This window comes from Ranitomeya imitator, chromosome 1, assembly GCF_032444005.1.
Source record: "Ranitomeya imitator isolate aRanImi1 chromosome 1, aRanImi1.pri, whole genome shotgun sequence".
NCBI classification, from domain to species: domain Eukaryota; kingdom Metazoa; phylum Chordata; class Amphibia; order Anura; family Dendrobatidae; genus Ranitomeya; species Ranitomeya imitator.
In genome coordinates, this window is record NC_091282.1 from 169,501,002 (window position 1) to 169,515,792 (window position 14,791).

At 41.0% G+C, this 14,791-nt stretch overlaps 1 protein-coding gene across 2 annotated transcripts in view; it reads right to left on the reverse strand.

The window, feature by feature from the left end:
• SLCO4C1 (solute carrier organic anion transporter family member 4C1) overlaps positions 1-14,791 on the reverse strand; it is a 118,689-nt gene that overhangs the window by 57,384 nt on the left and 46,514 nt on the right. Inside the window, exons 2-3 of one of the 2 annotated variants that reach the window (XM_069752231.1) lie at positions 2,533-2,796; positions 1,280-1,474 (exon numbers count right to left, since the gene is read on the reverse strand). In XM_069752231.1, coding sequence (XP_069608332.1) covers positions 1,280-1,474; positions 2,533-2,796 — 459 coding nt within the window. The remainder of the gene's footprint in view (positions 1-1,279; positions 1,475-2,532; positions 2,797-14,791) is intronic. The other variant, XM_069752240.1, reaches the window with a different exon arrangement.

Consider the following 14,791-nt stretch of genomic DNA (forward strand, 5'->3'; position numbering starts at 1 on the left):
ATATAGGTTTGTTGTTCAGCACAATTTGTATTCATTGAAATCCCTGGTGTTTGTATTCATATGAGTCCAGTGGGCGGTCCTACTCAGCGATTGACAACTATCTTTGTACTGACAGTCATACAGGGAAGACAGTCACTGAGTAGGTCCGCCCAATGGACACATACATACAAACACCAGGGATTTCAATGAATAAAATACAAGTTTTACTGAAGCTTTTCCCACAAAATACACATCAATCTGCTCATCTTTTCCTGCTCTATAACATTCTGCCTGCAGATCAGATTTTCAACATGACAGGGTCTCCTAAAATATTGTATTTCAAGGTCAATGTTCACTTTAAGATTGTCACAAAGTTCCCCCCATTTACTTACTAATAGGTGGAATTAGTTATGTATATATTGCCTATTAGGATGTATTACTAGGTCAGAAGAAGCAATGCAGCAAACAAGTGTATGAATGCACCTCATGCAACCGTTTCACTTATTTGTTCTGTGCTGCATCCATCATAGGCTGCAAATCACTACCTCAACCAGTCAGACTCTCCTCACCTCGAAACTTTCAAATGTCGTCTAACCTTAAAATAAAATAAAAGCCTAAACCTACAATAACCATACTTACACCAACCTGCCAAATGAATATCTTCTACCTCCACCTGCTGTCTACTACTCCATCTCTTGTCAGATTCACCCCTCCCTATATATCAGTCTGTCACTAATTTAATTGTGTTATGGTAGGATTTACCTGAAGTCATAATTACTATTGGGTATACAGCTACTATGTAGTCCCCCAACCCTGTGTGATCTGATCCTGTAGTCCGTATTCCACCCAGCCCTTGTTTTTTGAATCACACATTTGTTGGTTAGGGCCATGTTCTCACATTCAGTATTTGGTCAGTATTTTACATCAGTATTTGTAAGCCAAAACCAGGAGTGGAACAATCAGAGGAAAAATATAATAGAAACACGTCAAAACTTCTGTATTTATCACCCAGTACTGATGAAAAATACTGACCAAATACTGAATGTGGCCTTAGAATAAAAAAGGGACAGCTAGAGGGTAAGCTTGAACAGGTAATGTAGATTATAGGAGAGCAGTAAGAAGGTGACTTTACCCGTTTATTCTTTAGAGTGAGGGAGTTCTAAATCAATTGTCTCATCTGTAGTCCCATGTAAAGTCCTGGACCGTGATATCACAACTGTAGTGTCAACCACAAATCATAATAATCTCCCAAACAGCTCTGCTGAATCTTGGACTTTTTTCAGAAACGTGTACTACTTACCAATGTATAATGAGGATTTATGTGTTGGAAGGCTGTCATCAAAAAAAGCTGTTCCCAAAGTGTATAGCGGAGTTCCTCCTACTCCCATTAGCAGCTGGCCCAAAACAAAGACATAGAGGTAGTTGGATAGAGTGGAACCCGTCTTCCCGTTACAGTCTTCTTGACTGGTGTTATTTCCCGACTTTTCACAAAAATCTAAAAAAGAAAATATAGTGGATCCTTAGTGAAAATTATGAGAAACACATTGAAAACTAGATACCCCATACTAATACCCATGCTAATATCACATAGGTCTAGGAAGGTGAGGTATGAAACGTGGTTTGGTAACTTCTTTAAGGCAGCCGCACCCTTTAGGTAACTGACAGCTATGTCTCCCGATTCCCCCATACACATTAACACCCAGTCGTGCCGTTTTGTAGTTTAACTTTACCGAGGAAATCATAATGCAGTGATTTATTTGGTGTATTGTGGGTGACACTAGTGCCTGACAGATCCCGCTGACTAATCATAGGGTCTTTTCCAGTGTTCATGTTTTTGACAGGAAAAATAATACATTGGTAATTATGTTTCCATCCAAACTCCAACACAAATGTGAACAATGCCTAACAGTACATTATCTCACCGAGTTATGTATATCAAAAAACAAAAAAATCTTAGCCCCACCGGCTTTTATGTAGCTCTATTTATACTTGCTGCAACTTGCAGGCAGCAAGGAGAAAACTCCTAAGTTAGTAGATATGTAGACATATCCAACTTTATTTTTTAAAAGTCCTCTAAAAATTCTAACATTCTGGTCATTTTGAAAATAGAACCGAATTGGCTCAAAACATTTTTAAACATTATGTATAAGGTTTTTTTGCATTAAACTATACTTACTACCTTTTTTTTGGATGGGTCATCATTAGAGATGAGCAACACGCCTTCCCAGTCTACGATCCAGATTAGTAGTCTCTGACCATGGACAGGAGCTGCACGGTTTTCCCAACCTTCCAACTTCTGCATTTGATTTGCTAATAACGATCCCGGATCGTAAGAAAATTTGTGCATCTCCTATCCAGAGTCAAAGACTACAGACCTGAACCATAACCAGCACCTTGACGCATTGGTTGTCATAACAGATAGCAGTGGCCAGATACAACAGTGTATACCATTGCTACATCACACTGCCGCTCTGCTCTCAGCTCCCTTCCTGCGGCGCGCAGCTCTCCCCGCAGCAGTAATACCCGGGAGTTGTGACAATGGTCCTAACTCACCATTATATCTGTTTCCAAATTGATACTTTCCAGCGGTAAAATGAGGTATGGTAAAAACTATCGCACCTATGCCAATCATCAGAGCAGAAAAGGCAAGCCATCTTGGTTTGTGCCCTCTTTGACCATAAAATGACACAAAAAGTGACAAAAGACAGAATGCAATGTCATAGCTGGCTGAAACTAATCCGGTAAGGGAACTGTTTAAGTCGTAACGCTTCTCAAGAGTTGAAATGACTACATTCACCAAACCGTTTACAGCAGTACCTGAAAAACAAAAGCAAAATAAAACTTAGCAATTCTGAAAGGGTCAAATATGTCAAAAATGTATTCCTCATATGTTCAAAAATTGATAATTACAATAACCAATAATATTAAAAGACGTCTGAGAAGCACAAAAAGGTTCAGTCATGAGAAATCATCTTGACATTGAGATTTAGGCGAATATGGATTTCAATTTACAATTTTCAATTTACATTTTCAATACACCAAATCAAACATACAAAATTAGCTGAAAAAGTTAAAAAAAAAAAAGAGAAAAGGGTCTGTTCCGCATGTAGAATTCTTGGTAAAACTGCACCTTCTTTCTTACAATTTTTAAAGCCAAAATCAGAAATGGATTGAACAAAAAAGAGACTTGTAAGTGCTTCTGTTATATTTTAATTTCTTTCTAATCCAAATAAAAAGTCAGAAAACATAATAATACAAATATTAATATAAATCATACAAATATTGCCTTACGCTTATTTTGATACGTTCCCACAATTTTTTGTTTCTCCTTTTTCTCCCATTCTTTTTATAGCCATAACTTTTTTCCATTAACATAGTCATATGAAGGCTTGTTTTTGCAGGACAAGTTTTAGTTTTGAATTACACTACTCATTTCATGGGTTTCATTTTTATGGCATTAACCCCTTCATGACCTTGGGATTTTTCATTTCTCCATGTTCGTTTTTCACTCCCCTCTTCCCAGAGCCATAACTTTTTTATTTTTCCATCAATTTGGCCATGTGAGGGCTTATTTTTTGCGGGACGAGTTGTACTTTTGAACGACATCATTGGTTTTAGCATGTCATGTACTAGAAAACAGGAAAAAATTCCAAGTGCGGTGAAATTGCAAAAAAAGTGCAATCCCACACTTGTTTTTTGTTTGGCTTTTTTGCTAGGTTCACTAAATGCTAAAACTGACCTGCCATTATGATTCTCCAGGTCATTACGAGTTCATAGACACCAAACATGACTAGGTTATTTTTTACCTAAGTGGTGAAAAAAAATTCTAAACTTTGCTAAATAAAATAAAAAAAAAATTGCGCCATTTTCCGATACTTGTAGCTTCTCCATTTTTCATGATCTGGGGTCGGTTGAGGGCTTATTTTTTGCATGCTGAGATGACAATTTTAATGATAGCATTTTGATGCAGATACGTTCTTTTGATCGCCCGTTATTGCATTTTAATGCAATGTTGAGGCGACCAAAAAAACGTAATTCGGGCGTTTCGCATTTTTTTCTCGCTACGCCATTTAGTGATCAGGTTAATGCTTTTTTTTAATTGATAGATCGGGCAATTCTGAGCGCGGCGATACCAAATATGTGTAGATTTGATTTTTTTTTATTCATTTATTTTGATTGGGGCGAAAGGGGGGTGATTTAAACTTTTATATTTTTTTTTTATTTTTTTCACATTTTTTTTTAACTTTTTTTTTTACTTTTGCCATGCTTCAATAGCCTCCATGGGAGGCTAGAAGCTGGCATAGCACGATCAGCTCTGCTACATAGCAGCGATCTGCTGATTGCTGCTATGTAGCTGAAAATCAGGTGCCGGGGATCAGTAACCATAGAGGTCTCTAGGACCTCTATGGCTACTATTCTGAAGCATCGCCGACCTCCGATCATGTGACGGGGGTCGGCGATGCGATCATTTCCGGCCGCCCGGCCGGAAGTGGTAGTTAGATGCCGCTGTCTGCGTTTGACAGCGGCATTTAACTAGTTAATAGGTGCGGGCAGATCGCGATTCTGCCCGCGCCTATTACGGGCACATGTCAGCTGTTCAAAACAGCTGACATGTCCCGGCTTTGATGCGGGCTCACCGCGGAGCCCTGCATCAAAGCAGGGGATCTGACCTTGGACGTACTATCCCGTCCGAGGTCAGAAAGGGGTTAACTGTGTGGTAAAAATGACCAGGTAATTTGATTCTCCAGGTCAGTACAATTATGACAATACCAATTTTGCATAGTTATTTTAGGCCTCACACGAGGGTATAAATCAGACGAGTGCAATGTGAGAAAACATCAAATTGCACTCTGATAAATGTTATTTAATGAATCACTGCTTATCTGCAAGTTTTTTCTCAGCTCAGATCGGATTGTGAAAAAAAATTGCAGCATGCTGCGATTGTGAGAAAAAATGGGTACAAAAAAAAAGTCACATGGCACACGGACCATGCGCGTGCAGTCCGAGTTTTACATACACATCCTAAAGGAAACAAGACATTTCATCAGCCAAGTACAGTAAATTCACAGCCCGAACCGTCAAAATAGAATAGACAGAGTAGATATATAGTTAGAATAGATAGAAAGAAATATGTCAGTGAAATAGTAAGTGCTTTGCGTTTGTACTTTTCAGTATTTGTATTTAGCTACTAAATTAATACATTTTAAAAATGGTGCAGGGTTCACCCTATTTTTATTAACCAGCTAAGGGACAGCAGACAGCTGTGAATTGGTTGTATTAGTCTGGGAAGGGGCCAATATCAATGGAGCTTCCCAGCCTATTAGCTCACAGTTGTCTGCTTTACCTTTACTGCTTGTTAAAAAGGGAAGACCCTGAAAAAAATGACTTGGGGTCTCATTTATTTTTATTAACCAGCAAAGGCTAAGCAGACAGCTGCGGGCTGATATTAATAGGTTGGGAAGGTTCATGGATATTGGCTCCTTCCCAGCCTATTAAGGCCAGCCCCCAGTCATTCCAGAAATACTGTATACAATTGATGTGCCAATTCTGGTGCTTAGCCTCAGCTTTTATTGAATGTGCTGTTGCATTGGTAATTGGGGTAATAGTTTTGGGGTTGGTCTTATTATGCTGGGAAGGGGCCAATAACCATGGCAGTTCAGCACTCCCAAGCCTGAGATTGAACAGCTGAGCTGTCTATCTATTTGTCCTTGAGTTGATATGCACATGTCGAACCAAAGCACATTCATCTCTGGGACACCGAACCCATCTCCTTCCTGACCGGTATGATGGCTGGACATTCCCATCTTGTTTGAACTTGCGTGTAACTGTTTGTACAGATGAACGAGGCACTTTCAGGTATCTTGAAATTGTACTCAAGGATGAGCCAGACTTGTTAAAGTCCCCTATTCTCTTCCTGATATCTTAGCTGATTTCTTGAGACATTCCCATGATGCTACACAAAGAAGCAGTGTGTTTCAGGTGTGTATTAAAATACATTCACAGGTTTGTCTCTAATTAACTCAGATGTTGCCAAAAAACTATCAGAAACTTCCAAGCACATGACATTATCATATGGGCTGTCCAGAATTGTTTAAAGGCATAGTAATCTTAGTGTATGTAAACTTTTGACTTTCCAGTAAGCAATAAAAAATGCCTTAAAACATTTTCTCTCTCTCATTATTCTGGCATTTGGCAAATATTAATAATTATGGTAATCCTAATTGACCTAAAACGGGAAACGTTTATTCCGATTTCATGTCAGACATTGAGAAAAACACGCATATGTGTCTTTTTATATAGTGTATGTAAACTTCTGGTTTCAACTGTATGTAAAGCATACAACATAAGAGACAAGAATTCCCAGCTCTTTGCGGAATTTGTGCAAGAAGACTGTCATCTACTGTCCAAACAACACCCTGTGGTAGTAACCAAAGAAGGGAGAGTTTCATTGATGAAGAAATTTATTGGAGCACAGGGTCAGGTGTATAAAAGACCAGCGTGCCAAAATGGAGGGGCACCAAGAAAAGAACGGGAAGAACGTGTACAAAGGAAGACGCTGAACCAAATTGACAGGCTGAGGCAGAAGGCTCAAGGCAGTGTAAGCAGAACCTGGGTGGCACCAAGTGAGTTCTGAAATCCAGACGATGCCGGTCAAGACCCGAATACCAGATCCATGCCATATAAGTTCAGGAGCAGGGTCGGCATCACCACCCTGTGCATCCGTTAAAGTACCGGGCCCTGGACGAACGGGTGTGCCCACTCGCCATCGGGGACACCAACACAATATGGGATCTGTGAGTTGGTGGAGCCCCTCAGCCCAGTGCCAGCGCTTGCACCAGTCATCTCTTCCTCAAATACTCCCTTCTCCCTGTTCCCCGCTGCTCCAGTCTTTTCAGTGTCTTCTGACTCTCTGTGATGTCTCACGGTAGAGGGGGCAATGATGGCACTTCAGCGCATTCTATGTGCTGAGCAGTGCAGAGAATAAGAAGACTCTGAAGAGACTGGAGCAGAGGGAAAATGGGGAGAGATAAGTATTTGATTTTTTGAATGCATGGAGCTTTATAATGGGCCAATTAAACTGTATGGAGCATTATATTGGACCATTATACTACATTGAGTGCCATGTGGGGTCTATTATACTGTATGTAGCACTATATGGGCCCATTACACTGTATGGAGCATTATATGGGGCCATTATACTCTATGGATAAATATATGGGGCAATTTTACACTGTATGAAGCAATATATGGGGCCATTATATACATTATGGAGCATTATATGGGACCCATTATATTGTATGGAGCAATATATGTGTCCCATTACACTGTATGGAACAATATATGGAGCCCATAATACTGTATGGAGCAATATATGAGGCCCATAATTCTGTATGGAGCAATATATGGGGCTCATATCACTATATGGAGCAATATATGGGAACCATAATACAGCATGGGGCAACACATGGGGTCCATTACACTGTATGGAACACTATGTGGTGCCCATTATACTGTATAGTGCAATATATGGCATTCATTATATTGTATGGAAGACTATGTGGTGCCCATGATACTGTATGGAGAACTATGTAGTGCCCATAATACTGCATAAAGGACTATGTGCTGCCCATAATACTGCATGGAGGACAATACTGTCCGATCTAAAATGAAAAGTCTTTAGTCACTCTGTGTGACTGCAGATTTTTTAGTCCCTCAGTGCACGCATTGTGCGCTATGAGAAATCACTGGTTTCTAACCTATTGTAAGATTTACAATAGATATCACTCATGTAATGTAAGAAGTGAAATCTTTGGCATTGTACTATACCTATATTTTTTATCTGTGCATCATGAATTGTAGTATTTGTTAAAGGGGAGACTATTTTGCCTGGGGCCAATGAAGACCTGGAACCGGCGCTAGAGGGAAGATGCCCATGGTGATGAACGGGAGGTGCGAGTGAGTAAGGCAGTTACTTCACTCACTGACATACGGTACAGGGGTTGGTCTAGGCTAGTGCAGCAGACTAGGCAGGGTCCAATTGAAGCGAAGGCCGAAGTAGGTATATAATAAAGGCCTGCAAACTTTCTGGTATTTATAGGGAAGACAAAATATGTTGTCCTGAAAAGGACTTTTCTTTTAATGGTGCACCAGCGGTATCTACTATATAATTGACTAAGGGTCACTTCCGTCTTTCTGTCTGTCTGTCTTTCTGTCTGTCTGTAATGGAAAACCGAAGTCGCTGATTGGTCGCGGCAAAAAATGCCTATGCAGCATCAATAGTAAAAACATCTGTTAAAAATAATAAAAAATAGTTATATACTCACCGTCCGTCGGCCCCTCGGATCCAGAACAGGCCTTTCCTGCTCCTCGCGATGCTCCAGTGACCGCTCCATGCATTGCGATCTCGCGAGATGATGACGTAGAGCTCTCGCGAGACCACAATGAAATCAACTCGCGAGACTGCAATGTACTCTTCAGACCGGAGCACGCGAGGAGCGTCGGTAACCACCACTTCAATCCGGGGGCCAACGGAAGGTGAGTATATAACTATTTTTTATTTTAATACTTTTTTTAACAGGGATATGATGGCCACATTGCTATATACTATGTGAGCTGTGCAATATACTATATGAGCTGTGCAATATACTACGTGGGCTGGGCAATATACTACGTGGGCTTTGCTATATACTATATGGGCTGTGCAATATACTGCGTGGGCTGTGCAATATACTATGTGGCTGTTCAATATACTACGTGGGCTGGGCAATATACTATGTGGGCTGTGCAATATACTTCATGATCTGTTATATACTACATGGGCTGGGCAATATACTATGTGGGCTGTGCAATATACTGCGTGGGCTGTACAATATACTATGTGGCTGTGCAATATACTATGTGGGCTGGGCAATATACTACGTGGCTGTGCAGTATACTACGTGGGCTGTGCTATATACTACGTGGCTGTGCAATATACCACGTGAACTGTTATATACTATGTGGGCTGTGCAATATACTACGTGGGCTGGCAAAATATACTGCTTGGGCTGTGCAATATACTACATGGCTGTGCAATATACTATGTGGGCTGGGCAATATACTATGTGGCTGTGCAATATACTACATGGGCTGTGCTATATACTACGTGGGCTGGACATTATACTACGTGGCTGTGCAATATACTACGTGGGCTGGGCAATATCCTACGTGTGCTGGGCAATATACTACGTGGGCTGGGCAATATACTATGTGGGCTGGGCAATATACTACATGGGCTGGGCAATATACTACGTGGGCTGTGCAATATACTATGTGGCTGTGCAATATACTGCATGGCTGTGCAATATACTATGTGGGCTGTGCAACATGCCATGTGGCTGGGCAATATACTGCATGGCTGTGCAATATACTGCTTGGCTGTGCAATATACTGCATGGGCTGTGCAATATACTATGTGGCTGTGCAATATACTACGTGGGCTGGGAAATATGCTACGTGGGCTGTGCAATATACTACATGGGCTGTGCAATATACTAAGTGGGCTGGGCAATATACTATGTGGGCTGTGCAATATACTAAGTGGACTGGGCAATATACTACGTGGGCTGTGCAATATACTAAGTGGGCTGGGCAATATACTACATGGGCTGTGCAATATACTACGTGGGCTGTGCAATATACTACGTGGGTTGTGCAATGTACTACGTGGGCTGTGCAATGTACTACGTGGGCTGTGCAATGTACTGCGTGGGCTGTGCAATGTACTGTGTGGGCTGTGCAATATACTACTTGGGCTGTGCAATATGCTACGTGGGCTGTGCAATATACTACATGGGCTGTGCAATATACTACGTGGCTGTGCTATACACTACGTGGGCTGTGTTATACACTACGTGGCCTGTTTTACATACTGAGTGCGTGGGCGGTTATATACTACGTGGCTGTGTTATATGCTATGTGGGCTGTTATACACTCCGTGGGCTGTGCTATATACTACATGGCTGTGCCATATACTCCGTGGGCTGTTATATACTACGTGGCTGTGCTCTATACTCCGTGGGCTGTGCAATATACTACATGGGTTGTGCAATATACTACGTGGCTGTGCTATACACTACATGGGCTGTGTTATACACTACGTGGGCTGTGTTATACACTATGTGGCCTGTTTTATATACTGAGTGCGTGGGCGGTTATATACTACGTGGCTGTGTTATATGCTATGTGGGCTGTTATACACTCCGTGGGCTGTGCTATATACTACATGGCTGTGCCATATACTCTGTGGGCTGTTATATACTACGTGGCTGTGCTATATACTCCGTGGGGTGTGCTATATACTATGTGGCTGTGCTATATACTACGTGGCTGTGCAATATACTATGTGGCTGTGCAATATACTACGTGGCTGTGCAATATACTACGTGGCCGGTCACGAACAATCAGCGACAGGCGCAGTCCGGCCGCAGGATTTGAACCACGCTTCGCTGTGTATCCTGTGTATCCTGTGTATTCAATGTATTATTCTAAAATCTTCATAAATAAACACCTCAATGGGGAGGGTGCAGCTGTGCTGGGGGAGAGAATGGCTAGAAGGTTGGAGGAGTGTTTAAACTAGGAATTGGGGGGGGAGGGTATTCATTTTATAGGAGGGGAAGATAGTGCAGACAGAGACCTGGGCACAAATAAGGAAGTTGGGGGTGGCGGTGGCATGGGGGTTGGGGTCAGAACAGTTAATAATTTAAGAAATAGAAGTACAGAGAGGAACATAAAGTGCATGTATACTAATGCCAGAAGCCTCGCCAACAAAATGGACGAATTAGAACTAATGTTGTTGGAGCATAATTATGACATGGTGGGGATATCTGAAACGTGGCTGGATGAGAGCCATGACTGGGCTATTAACTTGCAGGGCTACAGCCTGTTCAGAAATGACCGTACAGATAAGCGAGGGGGAGGGGTGTGTCTATATGTAAAATCATCCTTAAAACCCATCCTGCGCGATAATATAGGTGAATTTAATGAAAATGTAGAATCCCTGTGGGTGGAGATAAGGGGAGGGGGAAAAAATAATAAATTACTGATAGGGGTTTGTTATAAATCTCCAAAAATAATGGAAGCAATGGAGAATATCCTCGTAAAGCAAATAGATGAAGCTGCGACTCAAGGAGAAGTCATTATTATGGGGGACTTCAACTACCCTGAAATAGATTGGGGAATAGAAACCTGCAGTTCCAGCAAAGGTAATCAGTTTTTGACAATTATGAGAGACAATTACCTTTCACAACTGGTTCAGGACCCAACAAGAAGGGGGGCACTGCTAGACCTAATATTAACCAACAGGCCAGACCGCATATCAAATATAAGGGTTGGGGGTCACTTGGGAAATAGCGATCACAAAATAATAAGTTTTCAAGTATCCTTTAAAAAGATGTGTAGTAGAGGGGTTACAAGGACACTAAACTCCAGGAGGGCAAATTTCCAACGGATGAGAGAGGATCTTGGTGCAATTAACTGGGACGATATCCTGAGACACAAAAATACACAAAGAAAATGGGAGACGTTTATTAGCATCCTGGATAGGACCTGTGCACAGTATATACCGTATGGGAATAAACATACTAGAAATAGGAGGAAACCAATATGGCTAAATAGAGCTGTAAGGGGCGCAATAAGTGACAAAAAGAAAGCATTTAGAGAATTAAAGGAAGTAGGTAGTGAGGAGGCATTAAATAAATACAGAAAATTAAATAAATTCTGTAAAAAGCAAATCAAGGCAGCAAAGATTGAGACAGAGAGACTCATTGACCAGAGAGAGTAAAAATAATCCTAAAATATTCTTTAACTACATAAATAGTAAGAAACTAAAAAATGATAGTGTTGGCCCCCTTAAAAATAGTCTGGGTGAGATGGTGGATGAGGATGAGGAAAAAGCCAATATGCTAAATGACTTTTTTTCATCAGTATTTACACAAGAAAATCCCATGGCAGACAAAATGTCTAGTGATAAAAATTCCCAATTAAATGTCACCTGCTTAACCCAGCAGGAAGTGCGGCGGCGTCTAAAAATCACTAAAATTGACAAATCTCCGGGCCCGGATGGGATACACCCTCGAGTACTGCAGGAATTAAGTACAGTCATTGATAGACCATTATTTTTAATCTTTAAAGACTCCATAATAACAGGGTGTGTGCCACAGGACTGGCGTATAGCAAATGTGGTGCCAATATTCAAAAAGGGGACAAAAACTGAACTCGGAAATTATAGGCCAGTAAGCTTAACCTCTACTGTGGGTAAAATACTGGAGGGCATTCTAAGGGATGCTATACTGGAGTATCTGAAGAGGAATAACCTCATGACCCAGTATCAGCATGGGTTTACTAGGGACCGTTCATGTCAGACTAATTTGATCAGTTTCTATGAAGAGGTAAGTTCCAGATTGGACCAAGGGAACCCAGTGGATGTAGTGTATATGGACTTTTCAAAAGCTTTTGATACGGTGCCACACAAAAGGTTGATACATAAAATGAGAATAATGGGGATAGGGGAAAATATGTGCAAGTGGGTTGAGATCTGGCTCAGGGATAGGAAACAAAGGGTGGTTATTAATGGAGCACACTCGGACTGGGTAGCGGTTAGCAGTGGGGTACCACAGGGGTCAGTATTGGGCCCTCTTCTTTTTAACATATTTATTAATGACCTTGTAGGGGGCATTCAGAGTAGAATTTCAATATTTGCAGATGACACTAAACTCTGCAGGGTAATCAATACAGAGGAGGACAATTTTATATTACAGGATGATTTATGTAAACTAGAAGCTTGGGCTGATAAATGGCAAATAAGCTTTAATGGGGATAAATGTAAGGTCATGCACTTGGGTAGAAGTAATAAGATGTATAATTATGTGCTTAATTCTAAAACTCTGGGCAAAACTGTCAATGAAAAAGACCTGGGTGTATGGGTGGATGACAAACTTAAATTCAGTGGCCAGTGTCAGGCAGCTGCTACAAAGGCAAATAAAATAATGGGATGCATTAAAAGAGGCATAGATGCTCATGAGGAGAACATAATTTTACCTCTATACAAGTCACTAGTTCGACCACACTTAGAATACTGTGCACAGTTCTGGTCTCCGGTGTTTAAGAAAGACATAGCTGAACTGGAGCGGGTGCAGAGAAGAGCGACCAAGGTTATTAGAGGACTGGGGGGTCTGCAATACCAAGATAGGTTATTACACTTGGGGCTATTTAGTTTGGAAAAACGAAGACTAAGGGGTGATCTTATTTTAATGTATAAATATATGAGGGGACAGTACAAAGACCTTTCTGATGATCTTTTTAATCATAGACCTGAAACAGGGACAAGGGGGCATCCTCTGCGGTTGGAGGAAAAAAGGTTTAAGCATAATAACAGACGCGGATTCTTTACTGTAAGAGCAGTGAGACTATGGAACTCTCTGCCGTATGATGTTGTAATGAGTGATTCATTACTTAAATTTAAGAGGGGACTGGATACCTTTCTGGAAAAGTATAATGTTACAGGGTATATACACTAGATTCCTCGATAGGGCGTTGATCCAGGGAACTAGTCTGATTGCCGTATGTGGAGTCGGGAAGGAATTTTTTTCCCCAATGTGGAGCTTACTCTTTGCACATGGGGTTTTTTTGCCTTCCTCTGGATCAACATGTTAGGTTAGGCTATGGGTTGAACTAGATGGACATATAGTCTTCCTTCAACCTTAATAACTATGTAACTATGTAACTATATGTAACATGTATATTCTAGAATACCCGATGTGTTAGAATTGGGCTACCATCTAGTACAATAATAAACACAGTCTATATGCTTCGAATGCAAAACTATCCCTCCACAATCAGCTATCCCTTTACTGAATGCAGGTAACCATTGTTTTACTAGAGAAAGGACAGCATGTAACCCTGAAAAGGACTATTCTTTTAATGGTGCAGCAGCGGTCTACAAGTACTGAAATTGCAATATTAAACACTGCCTATATGCCTGCTCTAATCTAAACTCTCCTCCTAGATCAACGCTTTCAGAACTGCTTACAAAGGAGAGTGTGAAGAGCGTTTTATATGAGACCGATGATGCGATGCAGCGGCCAATCATGAAAATGCAAGTAGCCAACATGGCTACGGCATTAAAGTGTTTGGTAGGCAATCCCTTATGTTCAATGGCTGTCTACCAGGCTTCGAGCACCCGTGATACTCAATCGAGTAACGAGCGTAGCCGAGCACCCTGATGATCAATTGAGCATCGAGCATTGGCGCGCACACTCGCTCATCACTACCAATCAACATTATACTTTAGCCAGAAAATGGGGATTATCTTGATTTTACTCAATTGGATATCCTCAACATGTTAGAAAATGAGGGAAAAATTAAGAAAATAAAAAGAGAGGATGAAGAGGTGGATAAATGGAAGTTAAAATATGTGGGATATGTATATAGATCCATCCAGAAATTCTATCAAACAAAACTCTTCGTTATTAATGTCTCTGAGTCTGAAAAGCCAAGAATCAAGGTTGCCCATCATGACTTTTTAACCAGCAGTGGTAAAGGGGGACACATTTTAATTTAATTAACTGTATATATTAAAGGGATTGTCCACTTTCAGGAAAGTCAGCCTCAAACCGTGTAAAATATTTAAAAATAACTCAGCAGGTAATCCCACTCCCTATTTCCGGCACTGCTCTGCTTCCAGTACTTTGGCTGCTGTAGTGACATTACATCAACAGCCCATGTCTCTGCTTTAGCCAGTGACTGAGCTCAGCAACACATGCCATCAACCTCA